Source organism: Podarcis raffonei, chromosome 5 (genome assembly GCF_027172205.1).
Source record: "Podarcis raffonei isolate rPodRaf1 chromosome 5, rPodRaf1.pri, whole genome shotgun sequence".
NCBI classification, from domain to species: Eukaryota; Metazoa; Chordata; class Lepidosauria; order Squamata; family Lacertidae; genus Podarcis; species Podarcis raffonei.
Genome location: NC_070606.1, coordinates 98,554,326 through 98,575,656, shown reverse-complemented (window position 1 = coordinate 98,575,656; position 21,331 = coordinate 98,554,326). Strand labels below are relative to the sequence as shown.

At 50.1% G+C, this 21,331-nt stretch overlaps 2 protein-coding genes across 4 annotated transcripts in view; one reads left to right on the top strand and one right to left on the bottom strand.

Annotated features, from left to right (window-relative positions):
- Positions 1 to 286: 286 nt before the first annotated feature.
- On the bottom strand, positions 287 to 1,502 carry LOC128413481 (uncharacterized; the record flags this gene model as incomplete). Its single annotated transcript, XM_053387481.1, has 1 exon — positions 287 to 1,502. A coding segment is annotated over one exon (975 nt), but the record flags the coding sequence as incomplete, so codon positions are not given.
- Positions 1,462 to 21,331, top strand: part of TNK2 (tyrosine kinase non receptor 2) — a 99,061-nt gene continuing 79,191 nt past the window's right edge. Inside the window, exons 1-2 of one of the 3 annotated variants that reach the window (XM_053387326.1) lie at positions 1,462 to 2,516; positions 14,111 to 14,389. In XM_053387326.1, coding sequence (XP_053243301.1) covers positions 14,366 to 14,389 — 24 coding nt within the window. In that variant the 5' untranslated portion in view covers positions 1,462 to 2,516; positions 14,111 to 14,365. Of the gene's footprint in view, positions 2,521 to 14,110; positions 14,390 to 19,941; positions 20,054 to 21,331 lie in introns of those variants that run through there. The other 2 variants (XM_053387325.1, XM_053387327.1) reach the window with 2 other exon arrangements.

The following is a 21,331-nucleotide window of genomic DNA, read 5'->3' as shown; positions in this document are numbered from 1 at the left end:
CCGTGATCGGACCCCCCTCCCTTGCCCGCTCGCCCTGCGGCCCCCACTTTCCCCTTTCCTTTATTTTGCAGAGCTGAGGCTCCTTTAAGGGAGGCGGCGGAGGCGGAGCGAAGCGCGAAGGGAACAAGGCGACCCACGCTCCGGGCGACTTTGGCCAGCCGAGCCGGGCCGGGTGGCGCAGAGGCCGCGGCCGGGCGGGGAGGGCGACGCTCGGGCGCGCCCGCAAAGTGAGGAAGAGGCTGCTGGCAAAGGCGATCGAGGGGGAAAAGTTGATTTTTAAAAATTTGGGGGTACTTTTTGGGGAGCAGGAAAGCGGGTGTTTTTTTGCGGGGGGACTCTTAGAAGGGGAGCTTGGAGGAGGAAGGAGGGCGCTTTGCAGGCGTCAAGGTGGAGAGGAGGGCCGGACGGAGCGCCCGGGGGGCCGGTCGGGGAAAGGAAGAGCGGCTGGAACAGGAGGAGGTTGGGGAGACTTCGGGGCGCAGGTGACAGAGCAGGAGAGGGAGTTTGTGGGGCTGGAGAAGAAGGGGTCAGGTGTCCCAAGGTGACCATTCGGTGGGGTGAGCCGGCTCCCCCTTGAGCCATCCGGCGGCCGGAGGTGCGGGCCAGGCGAGGGCTTTGCTGCCAGCAGGAGGCGCTGGGACTGGGGCAGGGGGTCCAGGAGGCGTGGGGCTTGGCGGTGGGGGTCCAGGAGGAGGCTTTGGGGGCGGGGGTGCAGGAGGAAGTGCTGCGTTGCGGGGTTCAGGAGCAGAGTCAGGCCAGGGGGAGAGGAGAGCCCCTTGGGGGGTGGGCAGGGGGAGGCCCTTGGCTGGGGGGCCTTGGGGCTGAGCAGGAGGAGGGCGAGGAGTGGCTGCAGAGTGGGGTGGCGGAGAGGCGGGTGAGGACCCCCCAGGAGCCACCGGGGCAGGTGCAGTGGGCAGGCGAGAGGCGGCTGGCAAGGGGCGCTGGAGTGCAGGAGGGGCCGGCTGGCCAGCGGCCGGAGCGCTGTGGGGTGGAAGAGGAGCACCCGCCTTTGGGGGAGGTCTGGGAGGAGAAGGGGGAGCCGGAGGAGCTGCTTGGGGGTCCGCGTGGAGCAGGCTTGCTGGAGGAGCAAGGTCTGGGCCAGGCAGGCCAGCAGGAGGAAGGCCCGAGCCTGGGGGGCCGCCAGGAGCAGGAGGGGCGGGCCGGCTTGGGCCAGGAGGTGGGCCTGTGGGGCCAGCACCAGCCCCATGGCGAGAGGGATGTGAGCCCGGCGTCAGGCCTTGAGCCCCAGGGGCAGGAGGTCCGGCAGGCGGTGCAGCACTCGGCCTCGCAGGAAGGGGGCTTGGGCCAGGGGGTGCAGGAGGTGGGGGGGCTGAGGCGGGGGGTGCAGGAGCAGCGGCAGGAGCTGGGCGGCTTGGGCTGGGGGCTGCAGGAAGGGCAAGGGAACGCGGGCAGGCGGCAGCCCCTGCAGGGCTAGCAAGGTGCTGCCAAGGAAAGGGCCCCCCTTCCCAGAAGATCCAGGCCAGCGGACCCTGAAAGCTCAATCAGGGCCGGTTGGAAAACTGAGGGGCTCTCGGCTTTCCCTGCCAAAAGGAGCCTGGATCTGCTGCAAGGGGGGCAGAATCCGTTCCCGTTGTGGCAGAGGCTGCTGAAAGGTCCTGCCTTGGCTCAATCACCCTTGCCGTCGCCTTTCTCTCATCCGCAAGCCTCTTTGCGCAGCTTTCCCGGCTCCTTCCTGGCCTTCTGTGCATCCTTTCCGCTCCAAGTCCTGGAAGTTTTAACACTGCGTATTGCAAGCTGTTTTGTGTGCGTTTCCTCCTACTTCCTGTATGGACTGAACTTACTGCAGGATCGTCTTCCCTGCGGAAACACAAATCCCTGCAAATTCCTAGAAGTTGCATGAAGTCTTAAGCCCTTGCAGTGCACCACAAACGCCTTGTTCGCTCCTCTGCTTGTATCTGGATTGCTCCACCAGCAGCCTCTTTCTCCGCCAGAGATCTTGGCTCTGCAAACTCCCAGCGGTGTGTCATGCAAAAGAGAGCAGGGGGGCCTCGCGATGGGCCCTAAACCTCAGCCCTGATGTTCAGCATCCCTGTGTGGTCCTGTGGATTGCCGCAGCTGCTCCTGATGTCCTCCTCGCGTGGAGTTCTGCGCAGTGTGCGACTTGCCAGCCTGGCCATCTAACAGCTGCCTGTGTCTCTGCCTGCTCTGGAAAGCCACAACAATGTTATCTCACTGTTTGCCGGATTAACAGCAGCAGCTCTACCTGAGCAGCCGCCTTGGCAGCGTGCGGCCACGAGAGAGCGCATTGTCCCTGCCGGTGTGCAGCAGCCAAAGCAACCGAGAGAGGTTGTCTGCGTGTGTCAACAACACTCGCTCGGGCCTCCTGGCGTGTAAGATCAGCAGCGGCGGCAGCTGGCCAGCCCAGCAAAACAGCCCAGCCAGAGTGTGCACACTGCAATTTCTGGAATTCGTTCCTCTCTCTGCTGGAGAGCAGATGTGGGATCCCCATGGCAGGACAAGGAGATAAAAGGCCCCAAGCGAAGGCAGAGGCTTTGGTGGGTAAGTGAAATGCCTGTGGGGAGATTCGGGGGGGCCCTGAATGATCCACCCCCTGTTGTGTAGAGTTCCTTGTTTTGTGTGTTCAGGCAACAGGCAATCGCTCACTATACTCTGATCTGAAGGTTGCCTGGGTCAGATCGGACTGACTTAAGCCATATCTAGAGCCTGTTGAGGAAGGAAGCGGGTTCCTGTGGGGTGCTTTTAAATGATATTTTATGAAATGTTGGCTCCACGGTTTGCAACACGAGTGCAAAAACTGCAGACCTTGTAAACCACTTGTAAAAGGAGGGTTTGGAAAGCTCTCTGAATTTCTGTGGATTATAGCAGTACGGAAGAACATCTCATGCTAAAAAATAATCTGCAAGGGGGATGAACAGGCCCTGTATCTCCTCCTAAACCCCCCCCCCATACAAACCGCTTCTCTTCTCTCATAAACAGTTCTGTCTTGGAACGGATAATTGTACTGCTTTGTAGAGGCAGATTTGTGGTGTCCACAGAGGGTGTTGCATGGGTAGCAGAAAGTGGACTGGGGGGAAGTCATAGTCAGAAACATCTGAGGTGGGCACCAGGTTGGGGAAGGGGCACTAGGGTGGGCTTCTTCTGGGCAGGCTGGTAGATGAAGACGCTTGTTTCAGACCTGTCAAGAGCTGCACAAACTGGCCCCTGCAGAATTTGGCTTTTGGCATGAGCTTCCGTTTGAAACTGGAATGAGAAAAAGGTTGTTGGTCCTCATTATACACAGTTTAACATCGGCAACATGTGGCTGCTTTGCTAAGAGAATTTGGCTGTCTCTGGTACAGGTTTCCTTTTCTTTATGGATCTTAGATTTGGGATGCGCCAGTCCCAAGTACCCTGCCTGTGTGGCATAAAATGCTGTGATTCCCCCGTTGCATTGGACTGGATAACCATTTGGGTGTCTTCCAAATCTGCAATTCTACGATTCTGTGAAATGCTTGCATATTTCCCCCTGAACAGCGTGTGGCTCTGTAGCGAAGGAGGATTCCTGGGTACTGATAGCTCCGGAGCACTCAAGCAAGCGAGCCAAACCACAGGACCAAACTAGGCGTGATTGCTCTCCACCTGCTTTCCCTGTTCTCCTCCCCAGCCAGGGCAGTTTGCCTCCTTCTCCCCAGGCTCCCTTTCCAGTATAAAAACCAGAGACTTCTCTCCCTACTTCACGCGTGAACAGGGATGGCGTTTGAAGAAGCAATGGTGGGCTGCCTTGTCCTGTGTTTGACTGGGCAAATTGGAATCGAGAGGCCCGTTTCAACTCTTGCAATTTGGAGGCGATCTCAAGATTTCATAGAATTGTAGAGTTGGAAGGGACCCCAAGGGTCATCTAGTCCAACCCCCTGAAATGCAGGAATCTCAACTAAACCACCCCAGTCTTTGTCTCTCTTTTATTTTTTCGAGAGGGAGAGAGAGTTGCCTGAACTGTATTTGCACAAAACCCCTGTCAACTGGCAATCGATAAAGGGCAGTAGGCCTCTTGTTCCTGTGGATTTTGGACTTTGGCATAAGCTTCAGGTTGAAATTAAAAAGGGAGAAAAGTCAAGTGGTTAGTCCTCATTGTTTTGTGCAATTAAAATAACAACAAGAGCAGGTGGCTGCTTCGCTAGGAGTCGAGAATTTTGTTGTCCCTGGTACAGATTTTATTTTGGTTTTCTTTAAGAGTCTTAGATTTGGGGTGTCCCAGTCACCCTGCTCTTGTGACTTCCAATGTAGCCTGTCAGGGTCCTGCCTGTGGGGAGGTCAGTTCCGTGATGGCTCTTGCCGTGAGCGAAGGTGGGAGCTGGCGTGAGCTCTTCAGAGCCGCTGTGCCCTTGTAAATGGCTTGGCAGTCACGCTGCCTTCCTGAGCGTTCAGTTGCGGGATGGATTAAATTCCTGCATTTAGCTCCCAGGTTGACCCAGCTGCCTGGCCTCTTGAGCTGCCTTGTGCCCTTGGCGGAAAGGGCAGAGGGAGGATTAGGACCTGTGGCTTGGGGAATAGATTCAGAGAACTCCAGAGTTGGGAGGGACCCCAAGGGACATCTAGACCAACCCCCTGTAATGCAGGAATCACAGCTGAAGAATCCCTGGCAGACTGCCACCCAACCTCTGCTTAAAAAACCCTGAGGAAGGACAGGCCGCCCCCTCTCTGTTCCACTGCCGAGCAGCTCTTACGCGCAGAAAGTTCTGAAGTAGTGCATGCCCACGAAAGCTCATACCAATAACAAACTTAGATGGTCTCTAAGGTGACCCATGTGGGTGGCGCTGTGGGTTAAACCACAGAGCCTAGGTCTTGCCGATCAGAAGGTTGGTGGTTCGAATCCCCGCGACGGGGTGAGCTCCCGTTGCTCGGTCCCAGCTCCTGCCAACCTAGCAGTTCGAAAGCACATCAAAGTGCAAGTAGATAAATAGGTACCACTCCGGTGGGAAGGTAAACGGTGTTTCCGTGCGCTGCTCTGGTTCACCAGAAGCGGCTTAGTCATGCTGGCCACATGACACGGAAGCTGTACGCTGGCTTCCTCGGCCATTAAAGCGAGATAAGCGCTGCAACCCCAGAGTCATCTGCGACTGGACCTAATGGTCAGGGGTCCCTTTACCTTTAAGGTGCTATTGGAAGGATTTTTTTTATTTTGTCAGAAAGTTCTTCCTGATGTTTAGACTGTATCTCCTTTCTTGCAACTTGAAGCCATTGGTTCGAGTCCTACCCTCCAGAGCAGGAGAAAACAAGCTTCCTCCCTCCTCCATGTGACAGCCCTCAAGATATGTCTATCGTATCTCCTCTCAGTCTCCTCTTTTCCAGGCTGCAAATCTGATGGGCTTCCCCTGAGTTCCTTCAGTTATATAACCATGTCGAACAACACCCTGCAGCACCCCACTTGTCACTTTCTCCCCAGGGTGATGAAGACCCCTTGCTGAGCACGCTTTCGGATGGTCACCCAGCTACAAATCCTCATAACAGAAACATTGCCTAGCCTGAATTTTACCAGCCTCCCCGCAAAAATATCATGGCGGAGGGGAGGGCGGCCTTTGTTGCATGGCTTGGTTTCCAGAAAGGTTTGCTGGTTTGTGCTGGAATCCCACCCGTGAAAGAGTGAGTGTGGGAATGTTCAGGGATGCATGAGAGGATATATTGTCTGATTATAGCCTTTCCAACTTGTGTAAACAAGTTCACAATTTAGCAGAGTAACATTCCCCTTTTTAAACTCGCAGCGGATGCATTTGCTCAGGCTCGCTAAAGCCTCTATAATAACTGTTCTGGTATTTCCCCCTTATTCCCTCATAAAAGATAAGGCATGTAATAGTCTTCTATAAAAGTATGAAAAGGTTTACTCACACATCATTCTGTTCACAATCGGATCCCAGAAGGCAGACTTAGCTTAGAAAAGTAACATACACCTGGAAACTATCTCATAAAGAGACAGTCCCTTTGGCTGGAGGCCAAGAGAACATCTTTGGCTAAGCAGATGTTGCTTCTTCGATGCATGTAGTCAAAGAGAGAGAGATGGCTGCCCTGCCCTGTGCTTTTGTCGTTACCTGCACAGGTGAGGCCATGCCCACCTCTAGTCACATGCAGAGGAAGTCTGTCTCAGCCCAGAAAGAAACAGGAAGTTTACCTGCTGGCTGGACATTCCTCCCCATGTGTAAACATGTTCACTCTAGGAATGTTGTACTTCACTGCTCTTGTGTTTCACATCCCACAGTGAGAAGCCTGGAAGCGGCTCTCCTTCCTCGGAGGTTTTTAAGCGAGCTTGGATGGCCACCTGCCATGAGCTGAGATTTCTTGCATTGCGGGGGTTGGGGGGTTGGGCTGGATGACCTTTGGGGGTCCCTTCCCAGCCTACAACTATGATTCTAAGCCTGCTTTTCTTCCCCCCACAGCAATGTGCTTTGGCCTACGCACAAGCCCACATCCCACCCAACGTGGCGCCACTGGAACATGTTGTGTGGGGCGGGGGACACATGGTTCCTGTTGATCAGAGCCCTTCTGTTCTCCTGGGTCTCCAGATGTTGTGCAGATGGTGCCCCAAAGCATTTCCTCTCCATTCTCTTTTCTTTTCCTCCCTTTGTTTCCCCTTCCGTGCTCTGGGCCACATCCAGGCTGGGGGGTCGGAGGCGGCTGTGCTGAGAAAGTGCTGAGCGACTTTGGTGAGCCTCCAAAGAGACAGGCAGATTGCTGGCAGGGGAGCTTCTCATTTTGGGGGTCCAGAAATGGCACAAAGTGGGAGGGTTTTTTGGGTGCCGTTCTGCCTATGAGAAGTGCAATGCAGGAGGAGCTGTCAGAACAGAGGATCACAACTAAGCCCTGCGAAACCAGAACTTGCCCATTGGCGTTTGACAAAAGATTGTGATCTGTGCAAAAGGTGTCATTTGCTGCTCTTGGCATAATTCCCGAAGGCCTTGCAAGAATGTAAGAAGTGCCTTTTGGATCAGGCCATTGGCCCACTGAATAGGGCTAGGAATGACAATAATAATAATAATAATAATAATAATAATAATAATAATATAGAATTTGTACCCTGCCCTTCCTGCCGAAGGAGGTCAGGGCAGCAGGAATGGAACGGCTCTTTTCCAACGGCTCTGGTTCGTTGGAGGAGACCAACCAGATGTTGCCCTCCAGATGTAGATGGGCATCAGCCAGGCTTGCCAATGGTGAAGGGCGATGGGAGCTGCAGCTGAACAACATCTTGGGGGGCACCAGGTTGGGAAGGCTGGTGCAGATGATATTGGGACAGGTGTTTGAGCTGCGCTCTGTTTTGTGACTCCTAACACATTATCTTGAAATTAATGTTATTATTTATTCAATTTATATACCGCCCTTTATCCAAAGATCCCAGGGCACTGTACAACATTACGAACCTACAGTGGTACCTCGGGTTACAGACGCTTCAGGTTACAGATGCTTCAGGTTACAGACTCCGCTAACCCAGAAATAGTACCTCAGGTTAAGAACTTTGCTTCAGGATGAGAACAGAAATTGTGGTGCGGCGGCAGCAGGAAACCCCATTAGCTAAAGTGGTGCTTCAGGTTAAGAACAGTTTCAGGTTAAGAACGGACCCTCGGAACGAATTAAGTTCTTAACCGAGGTACCACTGTATTACAGAGCATGGATAATAAAAATGTAATAAAAAGCATAGTAGCGGACAGAATAATAAAAGAATCATAATAACAGCTCTCCCCCCCCAGCTTTAACAGCCATAGATTATTCAGTAGCCAAAGGCCTGGGTAAAGAGGAATGTTTTTGCTTGGTGCCTAAAGTCATGTAATGATGGCACCAGACGAGCTTCTCTGGGGAGAGCATTCCACAGTCAGGGAGCCACCACTGAAAAGGCCCCGTTCTCTGAAACCCTCTGGGGTCATTGAGAAGGGCCCCAGATAACAAGCGCAGGGTCTGAGTCGGTTCGTATGGGGAGGGGCAGTCCTTAAGGCACAGTATTGAGATCCTGAGCTGTGTTGCATTTTATTCCCTATGATGTTGTGAGCCACTCATTGTTCAGCTGTGGAAAGGGGCACAGCAAAGAATTCTTGATGGCACTCTTCTGAAGAGCCTGAGTTAGCCTTCCCCAACCTGGTGCCCTCCCCATGCTCCTGCACCATGGCTGCTGTTGTCCCTGACCCCAACATCTAGAGGGCATCCCCAGGCCTGGGAAGGCTGAGCCCCCGCCGGAAAGCTGGCATCTGAGCCTTATCTTCTGCGGAGCCCATTCTGTCCAGGCTTTGGGCAGGGCCCCCGCCTGGCCCAGATGTTTCGAAAAGAAACTATCAGCGAGGGAGGAAGGCCCTGACGATAACGGCATTTGGTTGTTCTGTTCTGTTCCGTTAATTGCTCTCTCCCACTCTCTGCTGATAACCAAAGTTGCAGGAGGCAGCGATGGGGGCTTAAGGTCACCCATGGGGATCTGGTACATTGGCTGGGGGAAGGGGATTTGGCGATGGATCGTGGCTCACTGGCAGAAGGTCCCAGTTTCAAATCAGAGTTAGAAATCAGCCAGGTGCATTTTGCGACTGGCACAGGTCCAGTTGCGGCCGCATGGAAATCTCTGGATACTGGGTTGGCAACTGGGGAAAGCAAAAAGAGAAGGATCTGGAATATTTCCCTTGAAGGATTGTTTTATTTGATGTTTTAATGGGTGCTAAACTGCTTTGGATTTTCCCCCTTCAAATATAAAACGGTATAGAAATGAGATGGATAATAATAATCATCATCATCATCTTCATTGACAAAAAAAGGTGCCTAGACATTCCATTGGGGCAACTGTAACATAGGTTTAAGGTGCTTTTTGGCAATTGGATTATATATATGAGTTTCTAACGCTGGGTTCACTCCCTGGTAGAGCTGGGAGAGACTTTTGTTTGAAATCCCAGACAGCTGCTGCCAGCCAGTGTAGAGAGTACTGATGGGCCAATGATCTGACTCGGTATTAGGCAGCTTCCTATGTTCCTATGAGTTAGCATTCACTCGCTTTTCTCCTGCCCTCAGAAATCCAGCAGAAGCCTCTCTTATTTAATCCCACCTTGTTCCTCCAAGGAACTCAAGACGGCCTGCAAGGTTCTCCTCCAGCCTGTTTTATTCTCACAACCACCCTGTAAGGTAGGCCAGACTGAGAAGCCGTGACTGGTTGCCCAGTGAGCTTCATGGCTGAGTGGGGATTTGAACCCTGATCTTCCAGGTTCTAGTCTGACACTCCAACCACTGGGCCACACTGCCCACCTGGATTTCTGCCTGCAATGCTGAACCTACAATGAAGAACTGGATCAGGCCAGTGGCCGAGTAGAAGCCCATTTAAAATGCTTTCAGGTTGGGGGAATGATTGGGTTGTTCTTGTTTTTATTTTAATTTTTGTATTTTATGTTTTTATATTGTGATTTTATCTTGTGAACCGCCCTGAGACCTGCGGGTATAGGCGGTATACTACTACTACTACCACAGTGGTACCTCGGGTTAAGAACTTAATTCGTTCTGGAGGCCCGTTCTTAACCTGAAACTGTTCTTAACCTGAAGCACCACTTTAGCTAATGGGGTCTCCTCCTGCTGCCGCCGCACAATTTCTGTTCTCATCCTGAAGCAAAGTTCTTAACCTGAGGTACTATTTCTGGGTTAGCGGAGTCTGTAACCTGAAGCGTATGTAACCTGAGGTACCACTGTAATAGAAAACTCACAAGCAGGACCCAAGCACAAGAGCAACTCTCCCCAAAACTCTGGCGAGAGGATATACGATTTACTGCCTCATATACAATTAAAGAAAATTTTGTAAAGATGTTCTATAGGTGGTACTTATCGCCAGTTAACTTGGCAAAGATATATAAATTTAAATCCAACCTCTGTTGGAGATGTGGTGGATAAATAGGAACAACAATACATATGCGGTGGAGGTGTGAGGAAATTAAGAAATTTTGGATAGTAGTACATGAAGAACTAAAGTAGATGTTGAAAATATCAATAACAAAGAAACCAAAGACATATCTCCTTAGATTGATAGATGAAGAGATACCACGGGGGAAAGAAAGAACTTTTCTATATGCCCGTACAGCTGCTAGAATAGTGATTGCTGCTAGGTGGAAGTCACAAACTACACCCACAAAGGAGGAATGGATTTGTAAACTAAATGAATATTTAATTTTGGCAAAATTAACCGCTATAATAAGAAATCAGTCGAATCGAAAATTTAAAAAGGAGTGGAAATGTTTTGATGAATATATGGCAAAATATTGCCATAAGATACGCTAATATGCCTAGATTAAAATGTGAAGTACTGGATGGAAGAAAAAAGAGTAAGGAAAGATAATAAGAATATATAGATGATTTGAGAAGATGGTAGGATGCAAAGATTATTGTAAATTGTATAATGTGGAGGAAATCGAGTGGGGGCGGAGGGAAGAGGGAGGAAGGAGGAAAGAATAATATGATGGATTGAGGAAATGTACCGTATTTTTCGCTCCATAAGATGCACCTGACCATAAGACGCACCTTGTTTTTAGAGGAGGAAAACAAGAAAAAAAATATTCTGAACGAAACAGTGGATGTATGATTTTTGTGGTTCATGCTGTGGCCACAGACATGTGGTTTGACGGTGAGTTTGGGGTAGCCTAATGCTAAAATCCTGAGGATACATGTGTATCCGTGCTTTGTAACCACGTTTTAGCACGATTGCACCCCCATGAAACAGTGGGTGCGTGATTTTTTTGGTGCAGGCTGTAGCCATGGACATGCTATGTGGTCTGATGGAGAATTTGGGGTGACCCAATGCAAAAATCCTGAGGATCCATGGGCTTTTACCTCCCCGCTCCCAGGCAGCCTCCTTTATCGCTAGAGTCCCTTATCTCCCTCCCTGATTGCTTGCCAATCAGCTGCTCAGCGGCTTTGTTTCAACACTCCCTTCCCTCTTGTTTGCCTTAGTGCCTTTTCCTTAGCTGGAGCAGTTTTTTGCCCCTCCTTTTCTTCTAATTTCTCTCCTCGTTGATTTAGTCTTCCTGTCTCCTCTCCTTGCAAGTTCGCTGTCTTTACCTCCCCCCTCCCAGGCAGTCTCCCTTATCGCTAGAGTCCCTTATCTCCCTCCCGATCGCTTGCCGATCAGCTGCTCAGCGGCTTCATTTCAACACCCCCTTCCCTCTTTCTAATAAAAAAAGCACCACCTGCTTTTTGCCCCTGGGCAATTCGGCTCCAGGGACCACGCATTCACTCCATAAGACGCACAGACATTTCCCCTTACTTTTTAGGAGGAAAAAAGTGTGTCTTATGGAGCGAAAAATACGGTAAATGTAAATGTATGGGGGGATGGGGAAGAAAAGGTGTTGGCTTTGGTACATCTGTATTGTAATGTAATATGTGAAAACCAATAAAAAAGAAAAAGAAGAAGAAATAATAAATCACAAGAGCAACTCTCCCCTTCTGTGGTTTCCAGAAACCAGCATTCAGAACCATTTCTGCCTCCAACTGTGGACCAGAGCAGAGCCACCACGACTAACAGCCTTTGATAGCCCTCTCCTCCTCCTCTGTGAATTTGTCTAATCCTCTTTTAAAGCCATCTAGGTTGGTGGCCTCCTGTGGCAGGGAGTTCCATAGTTTAACAGTGTTCTGCATGAAGAAGTCCTTGCTTTCACGTGTCCCAAATCTTCCAGCATCCAGCTTCATGACATGTCCCTGAGTTGCAGAGTTAGGAGAGAGGGAGAAAAAGTTTTCTGTATCCGGGGTTGGCGAAGGCAAGGCGAGGGAGAAGAGGTGAAGGGGGCAATTGGGCGCGCTCTTCCCACCTTGGATCAAATCTATGCTTCCAGGTGCCATAAGAAAGCTGCAGAGATAGTGCAGGATAGTGCGCACCCCGGAAATGATCTCTTTCAGCTTCTGCCTTCTGGAAGAAGGTAAAGATAAAGGGACCCCCGACCATTAGGTCCAGTTGCGGCCGACTCTGGGGTTGCGGCGCTCATCTCGCTTTACTGGCCGAGGGAGCCGGCGTATAGCTTCCGGGTCATGTGGCCAGCAGGACTAAGCCACTTCTGGTGAACCAGAGCAGCGCACGGAAACGCCGTTTACCTTCCTGCCAGAGCGGTACCTATTTATCTACTTGCACCTTGATGTGCTTTCGAACTGCTAGGTTTGCAATAGCAGGGACCGAGCAACAGGAGCTCACCCCGTCGTGGGGATTCGAACAGCCGACTTTCGGATTGGCAAGGCCAAGAGGCTCTGTGGTTGAACCCACAGTGCCACCCGCGTCCCACAGGGTTATAAAGACTAGGACTAGCCACCTGAGAGACAGTTTCTATCCAAATGCGATTTTGGTTTTAAACGCAGTATAAGGAGTCTCTATGGGAGTATATTGTATTTAAAAATGGGGTATCAGAGTTTTTAGGGGGCTAACCAGGTGGGGATAGCTAGGATAGCAGGCTTGTTGGTTTTTGAATGTCTTATGTAGATTTCTTCAATTCCGTTGTTCTGTATGGGACAATGACAATAAAGATTATCGTATCGTATCGCCCTGGGAATAGCTGTTTTTACGGGGTGTTGTTCGGCGCGGAGTGTTTTTCTGTGCTCAGCCCTCCCGAAATGTTCCCAAGCAGAGCGACTGGCAGGCTGGCCAGAGGAGGAAGGGGGTGGAGCGACAGGGCATGGAAAATCTGCCCTCCTACAGATCTGGGCTGCTCTACTCACGAGAAATCACACTGCAGTGTCCCCCATTAGCAACAATAACTCTGTTGTTCTTCACACGCCAAGGAAGCGCTGGCTTTTCCCTTTAGCTGTAGCCAAGTGCAGGGAGAAGGGCCGGATCCTGACCTTGCCTGAGAGTTGGCTGGGGAAGACAGTCGCTAGGCTGCGGCTGGGCATCTGTGTAACTAGGATCAGGCCAACCAAATGATTGAGCAGCTCCCCCACGAGGAAACGCTTGCAGCATTTGGGACCTTGCAATGCAGTGAAATGGTTTTCAGCGGGCAAATGGGTATGACATGGCCCTTGTAGCAGTGCAGATTTCCACAGACCAGAGTGGCTGAGTGGGCACATATCCTAGAATCTCAGAATTGTGGTGTTGGAAGGGACCCCGACGGTCATCTAGCCCAACCCCCTGCAATGCAGGAATCTCAACATGCAGGTCCCCCGCCCAATTTGAAACCACACCAGACCCTGCTTAGCTTCAGTTGCAGGAATCACAACGAAAGCATTCCTTTTTTTAAAAAAAAAATAGTTTTTATTGTTAAAATAATTCAGCATTAATACACATTTATTACAAATATACAAGCATGCAAAACATACATTTCCTGCAATCCTTAAAAGTGTTCAAACACACCCACACTCAATCCCACAGATAATTCCCTTTCCCATCACCATCCACCACCCCTCACCCCACCTTTGTGTTAGACTCCCAATCTACTCAATTGCAATTGAGCAATGGATCCAAACTGCAGGAAAGAAGATTCCACCTAAACATTAGGAAGAACTTCCTGACAGTAAGAGCTGTTCGACAGTGGAATTTGCTGCCAAGGAGTGTGGTGGAGTCTCCTTCTTTGGAGGTCTTTAAGCAGAGGCTTGACAACCATATGTCAGGAGTGCTCTGATGGTGTTTCCTGCTTGGCAGGGGGTTGGACTCGATGGCCCTTGTGGTCTCTTCCAACTCTATGATTCTATGATTCTAATTTCTTTCCACTTCTATTACTTTCTTTCACACGCCTTTAACCTAATTTCATACTTCTTTTTCTATTACACATTGTTATCCATCTTATTTAGTATTTCAGTATTTGAAACGGAACTTGTTTATTCTAATAGGAGTTCTGATTTTTCGATATGGTTTTGCAAGTATCTTTTAAACACCTTCCACGAAAGCATCCCTGAGAGATGGCCATTTGTCATGGAAGGGGGAAACAGGGGACAACTTATCTGTGTAGAAAACAGAAACCAAGACTGGGGAAGAATTATTGGGGAAGGAGAAAACTGAGGACTCGAAGCTTTAAAGTGTCACAGAGCATGGCAGAGAGTCAGGCCTCCGATTCTCTAATTATATTAAATACGAAACCCCATATTTTGCTGAAGCCACTTCTTGTTCTGTCTCAAACACTTGCAGCTCCAGACAGGAAATCTCTGGTGACTGACACCTGTCTTCTCCATCCTCTTGCAGTTTGGGTGTGACTCACCTCCATGGACCACCCTGCGATAACTGGGATCCTGGGATCCTCTGCCTGAGGGAGACCCTAACCGTCTGAAGCAGCTGGGTGCTTAGATGGCCCCCTCTCAGTAGATCTCCTGCTCCAGGTCGATCCTTTCTTGAGGGAGAAGAAGCAAGCCGTAAGGGAAGGTGGAGAAGCAAAGGACTGACTCTTCTCTTCCAGAGCCTTCTGGAGAGAAAGGAAACGCTGGGATAGGGAGGCAGAAGATGACCCAAATAACACAGCCTCAGGTAGGTAAACAATCGTAGGTGGGTTTACTCAGAAGTAAGCCTTGCTGAGATTCATGGGCTTCTAAGTAGCTGCACATAGGATTGCAAACTTAGGCTATCTAGCCTAGGACTGATCAGCGTTGACTTTCCAGGTTGTACAATAAAGACCAGCCGCGTTTAAGAAAAGTCCAGACATGGTTACAGTGGAAACGCATCTTCAGGGCCTGATACCTTTTGATTTATTTTTTTAAAGCAGGTTCAGGTGATTGAGGGCCTGTTTGTTTAGCAGGGAGATGGATTCTAGGCTAAACGTCTCCCTGGCGTGCTTTGGGGAAGGATTCCACCACACACACCACTTGCTCTGAAGTTGCACAGCTCAGACACAGGATTTCTGCCTCACTGAGAACCAGGAGCTTATTTCCTCCCTCCCGAGGTTTTAGCGCATCCTCTGAGTTGAGACCATCAAACCTGGAACTGCTAAGTAGCGTCTAGGTTTTTCTTAGTAGAAAAATTCTTTCAATGGCTTTTTTGTGGATGGGATCAGATGAAGGATGGTTAAGACCTCTAAGGTTTTATTTATTTCTTGTTTTAACTGGTGAATAAGTACATAGGCTGGGAGACGTTGGTGGCGCTGTGTTCTAAAGCACAGAGCCTAGGGCTTGCCGATCGGAAGGTTGGCGGTTCGAATCCCCGCGATGGGGTGAGCTCCCGTTGCTCAGTCCCAGCTCCTGCCAACCTAGCAGTTCGAAAGCACATCAAAGTGCAAGTAGATAAATAGGTACCACTCCGGCGGGAAGGTAAACGGCATTTCCGTGCGCTGCTCTGGTTCGCCAGAAGCGGCTTAGTCATGCTGGCCACATGACCCGGAAGCTGTACACCGGCTCCCTCGGCCAATAAAGCGAGATGAACGACGCAACCCCAGAGTCATCTGCGACTGGACCTAATGGTCAGGGGTACCTTTACCTTTAAGTACATAGTCTGCTGTGTATGTTTCTGAGCATGGCATCTAACTAGGTGGTGAATTGCGCAAGTGGTTTCCTGAGTGTGCAAGCTGTTTTCAGGAAACCTGTCACTGAAGCTGGCAGAAAACGAAAGTTTCAGCAGGCTTGTGTGTGGCTTGCTCAAGACTCATTTGATCTCTGCCCAGCAGGGGTGGCATTTGAAACCTGGCCTCCCCAACTCGTTGCTCCATCTCTTGGGAACTTAGGAATCATAGAACTGTGAGTTGGAAGGGACCACAAGGGTCATCTAGACCAACCCCCCCCCAAATGAAGGAGGTGCCTTATCTGGTACTCAGTGGCTCAGCATTGCCTACATAAAGGGGAGAGACCTCTTTTTGGTTTCGCGAGTCAGATGCTAATTAGGATCAACATTATGGGCAGAATGCGACAGGTGGGCAGGACCCATATGGCAGTGACACACCCTCATGATGATGTCACATAATTGACAGGTGATTTGCCCCACCCACCTGTCCGAAATCCCTTGCACGTTGCGCTGCTCAAGGACATTGTTTCTCGTCATTTCCCAAAGCACCAAGCATGGAGCTAGCAAACTGTTTCTTTCTCCCCACCCTATGGGGAAGTGGGGACAAAGAAGGGGGCATTTTATGGGCATTGCTGCTGCGTGCAAGAGGGGCCCCTCGAAAAAGCAGGTTTCATCTCCCCATGTTATGCACATCAGCAGAGAGAGAATAATTCCTATAAAACCCAAGATGCGTGGCTTGAAAAGTCACTCTTTCTCCCTGCTCAGACTCAACAGCAGCAGGCACAGAGGATGGGGAGGGACAGGCTTACAGAGGGTGGGAGAAAAACCCTTTAGCTGGATCAGGCCAATGGCCTTATTACTCCAGCATCCTGTTTTCTCAGTGGCCAACCAGATGCCCCCACAGTGAACCCCCCAAGTAGGATTTGAGCACAAAATCGCTACTACAGTTTCCAGCAACTGGTATTCAAAACAGTTTCCAGGGGGATGTCCTGCACTCGCTGCTCACTCCAGCTTGCCACTAGTAAAGGGACCCCTGACCATTAGGTCCAGTCGTGGCCGACTCTGGGGTTGCAGCGCTCATCTCGCTTTACTGGCCGAGGGAGCCGGCTTACAGCTTCCGGGTCATGTGGCCAGCATGACTAAGCCGCTTCTGGCGAACTAGAGCAGCGCACGGAAACACCGATTACCTTCCCGCCGGAGTGGTACCTATTTATCTACTTGCACTTTGACGTGCTTTCGAACTGCTAGGTTGGCAGGAGCTGGGACCGAGCAACTGGAGCTCACCCCGACATGGGGATTCGAACTGCTGACCTTCTGATCGGCAAGCCCTAGGCTCTGTGGTTTAACCCACAGTGCCACCCACGCCCCTACCCGCTTGCCACTAGAGGGCACTATAGGAATACACATGTTCTTCTTCTTTGGTGATCACTGAGTAACTGAGTACTGAGTAGCTGAGTAAGATTGTCTTCCATAAACACGGTTTTAACAATGAGTCCATAAGCGACTGTGGAGGCCAGTTCTGGATCCACACATCCTTCCACAGTGGGGACATCGGTTTCTGGGTGGGAGTTGATCCCGGTGAGGGTTTGCCAAGTGTGCCTTCCTCTTAGCACGTTTCTCCTTTTCATCCTGAGTTTGAACATCTTCAAAGCCCATGACGACACCTTTGGTCAAGGCTGTTCTCCAATTTGAGCGCTCACAGGCCAGTGCTTCTCAATTGCCATACACAGACATACACTTAAGACAGGATTTGTGAATGAAAAGACAATGGGGAGGCTTTTCCATTTTCCTTCACCTTGCAGAGAAATCATTTGGCCAGTTTGGGAGTCAAAATGGTTTCAGGGCTGTTTTCCTGTGCTGCTTCAGACATGTGGTTTATATATTTATGTACGTGTTTGCTTGGTACATTTGTGAACATTTATTATATATATAAGACCTTCAATTTTTTATTTCACTGCCAAAATATGAACCTGCCTTATACAAACAGTGAATCTTATCTGCATTTATGCCAATGATAGGGAACCTGGTATCCCTCAGGTGAAGCTCCGCTGCTCCTTGCCTCATCCCTGGCCAATGGCCATGCCGGCTGCGGATGGTGGGAATTGGAGTCCAACAGTGGAGTCTGCTGGGAGGGCCATATGCCCCCCATATCTCCCTCTAGCCAAACTCTCTATCCCCTGGCAGCCTGTGTTGTCAGTTTTCTGGGGAAAGTTGACCCGGAATGTTTCCTGGGAGAACTTGCTATGAAAATTAGACCCATTTTTGGGATGCATTGAGTAAAGGAGGCCGAAAGCTACGAAACGGCCAAGCTTGCGTAATATCTGTTTGCAGTTGGCACCCGTTCACCGTAATTAACGGATGAACTTACAAAACGGGAAATTTTCCACGGGAAAACAAAGTGCTGGAAAATTTCCTGCCCCACTTCTCAGCTGGCAGAAACTCTCCGAAAGGTTTCAGCCCTGCTGGCTGAGAGGCTTTGGACGTTAGCTGGTGGGAAGATCTTCTGAGTGCAAAGCTGTCCTTCTGAGCACCCACAGGTGACCTGTTTATTCAGCATTCATCTTGATTTGCACACAACAAACAGATGCAGAGGTGAAACTATGTCTGATCTTTCTTGAGCGTTTGTTCTGATCCAAGCGTTGATCCTGATTTGCTTGTGCAGCGTTTACATGGGATCAGAGAACTTTAGAGTTGGAAAGGGACCCCAGAGTCATCTAGTCTGACCCCCTGCCATGCAGGAATCACAGCTACGGAATCCCTGGTGGCCAAACAAATTCTGCTTGTAATCCTCTCAGGAAGGAGAGCCCAGAACCTCCCGAGAGAATCTGTTCCCCTGCTGAACAGTTCTTACTGTCAGAAAGTGCTTCCTGATGTTTCTGGCTCACACGTGAATCCCGCTTGCAAAACGGTCTGGGAGGCACGCTCTGTTCCTCTTACTCTATCGTACAAACACACAAACGCACACCCACTTCAACCATTAAGCTATTGAGTCTCACCTTAAGGCAAGCGACAGGGCGATGTTGCTAGGCATTTCCTGGTTAGTAGCGGCGCTTGTTGTTTTTATTAGGGTTCAGATGAGTGGCCTTCGATTTATGCCAGCTGCCTTTGGAAAAATAAGGGGGGGTGGATATCTTAAAAATGAGGAGGGGCTCTTCCCCACCCTCATGGCAGCTGTGAAAATGGGAAGAGGGTACCCACGATGCGAGAAAGGAGGGGGAGAAGTCGAGCTACAATCCGAGAGCACGGCTCAGGGTCGCCCAACTCGAGGCAGAACAGGCTGCTGCTGTTTATCTGCCCAAATCCTCCCCCACTGCAGGGTTGGGGTGGCAGCGGCAGCGGAAGACGTTGGATTTGGCATATGGGAGGGATTTGCAGCGGTGAGGGTAAATATAAGAGCCTAAGAACATTCGGAGAGACCCCATGGATCAGACCAAAGTCCCACTCTGCAGCCACTAATGCCCCATAACTATTGGGCTGGGGTTTGTGTGGAAGGAAGTCTCTCCATTGTGAGGTCATTACAGTCATACTTCGGGTTACAGATGCTTCAGGTTGCATTTTTTTCAGGTTACAGACTGCCGAAACCCAGAAGTACCAGAATGGGTTACTTCTGGGTTTCAGCGGTCGTGCATGCGCAGAAGCACTAAATTGCACTTTGCACATGCGCAGAAGCCCCGAGTTGCGACCTGCATGTGCGCAGATGCACCGCTGCGGGTTGCGAACGTGCATCCCGCATGGATCACATTCGCAACCAAAGCGTCCACTGTACTTTCTTCAGTAGGGCCACTGCATATTATTATTATTATTATTATTATTATTATTATTATTATATCATCTATTTATAGATATAAATAGATATATCTATGTGCCTTTTCCCCACAGGCTGCTCACACAGACTAAAACACCAATTAGAGATAAAGGTAATAAAATAATTAGTAATAATAATAATAATAATAATAATAATAATAATAATAATAATTTTATAATTTATACCCCACCCATCTGTCTGGGTTGCCCAGCTAAAAAGTAATTAAACTACAATAGAATTGAAATGATTTTTTTAAAAAACCCATACCACTATTGGAATATAGATAATAAAAGCAGCACAGCACTTCCTTATCAATAACATCTGGCAATAGTTCATCTCTCATCCATGACCCCTCCAAAGAATTTGAGGATCAGGTGAAGTCCTGGCGCAGGGTGGGCTTTGGGTGCCAGCAGCTGGCATTCCTGATGGCAGGAGGGTCTTCCTGGTGGATAATCTTCCTCGTGGCTGAACCTGAGGGATGGGAGATGCACTGGATTCACCTTGGAGCTCCTGCCAGACTCTCCGGAATTTACGGGAGCCTGGAGGCTGCGTGTTGCGCGATTCCCTTTTCTTCTTCAACTTCTTCGTCTGAGGCTGTCAGTGTGACTTTCCAAGGAAGCCAACCACCCGGACCGGTGCGTCTCCCTGGTGAATGGGAGCCTGTCACTGAAACTCTGACGTCACTGCTAATGAGTGAGTGGTCACCTTCCTCTCTGCATGCCAGGATGGGTGAAGTCATGGTCATGTGACTGGCTGGCCAATTGGGAGAGAGGCAGCCTGGCTGGGAGAGAGGGAGGCAGAGAGAGAGAGACAGAGCAAAACTCCTGGCCAGATGTTTGGCGATGGGCAACCAGCCACCTGAGCCTTAAGGCATCCCTCCGGAAGAGATGCAGGAGGTGAGTACCGACTCCAGGAGCCGCCCCGATGCCCCCGCTCCCGGCCCTGGCTGATGTGGGAGGCTGGCAGCAGCGCCCAGGAGTTGCTCAAAGTGTGATTTCAAAGCAGCTGGGGCAGAGAACTTTTGTTTTTCAAGCTCTCCAGTGGGCCCTGGGCCGCTTGCGATGAGGTTGAAACCCCTAAGGCGACTAAATGCAGACCCTGAGACTTCAGGGAGGTCAGGACTGAGAACAGTCCACTGGGGCTTGCAAAAGCGCCGTTTTGTTCCTTAGTGGGAACTGGGTTGTCTTTTTACAGGTCAATAAGATCTATATTGCATGTGTGCATTTGTTCATTAGCGCAGCGAGGAAAAGGGAGGTGTTAAAGCAACGTTTCCTGTGTCTTTGCTACTCACTTGTTGTAATAACTAGGTGGTTTTAGTGACTGGCTGCATGCTTCCAGGATCTGGAGCAGGCTTGTCTGAAGTGCAGTTTGACGCTTCAAAAAATATCGTGTGTGTGTTTGTGTAACAGGAAACATGCGTTTTCAGTTTGAGTGAGTGGTACTTCTGTGGAAACGTGATTTATCGCTTATTTGACCCGGTTGGCCTTTTCCTTCTTTCTGTGGAATGTTGCTGAAAACGGTCCCTTGGTGTGTAATGCATTTCTTACGCTTCAGCATCGGAAATTGCGTGCGCCCGGGGTTCCCTCATGGCACATGTGACTGACAGGTGTTTGTTTGCACTGAGAAGGGATGGGGATTAGCAGCTACAAACTTCTCAGCTTCTGTTTCAAAGGTTGCTTGCTCCATAGACGCCTTGCTCCATAGACGCCTGTGCGCCTTTCAGGACTGTGTCTCCCCTTTCTCTCCCCCTGCCCCCCCTCGGCCAAGTGTGTCATCATCATTATTAGTATCGTCATTATTTATTTATTTATTTATTTATTTATTTTTTATACCCCGCCCATCTGGCTGGGTTTCCCCAGCCACTCTGGGCGGCTTCCAACAAAACACTAAAATACAATAACCTATTAAACATTAAAAGCTCCCCTTTAGATGTATTCTAAAAGTTTGGTAGTTCTTGTTCTCTTTGACATCTGGTGGGAGGGAGTTCCATAGGGCAGGTGCCACCACCGAGAAGGCCCTCTGCCTGGTTCCCTGTAACTTGGCTTCTCACAGCGAGGGAACAGCCAGAAGGCCCTCGGTGCTGGACCTCAGTGTCTGGGCAGAGCGATGGGGGTGGAGACGCTCCTTCAGGTATACTGGACCGAGGCCATTTAGGGCTTTAAAGGTCAGCACCA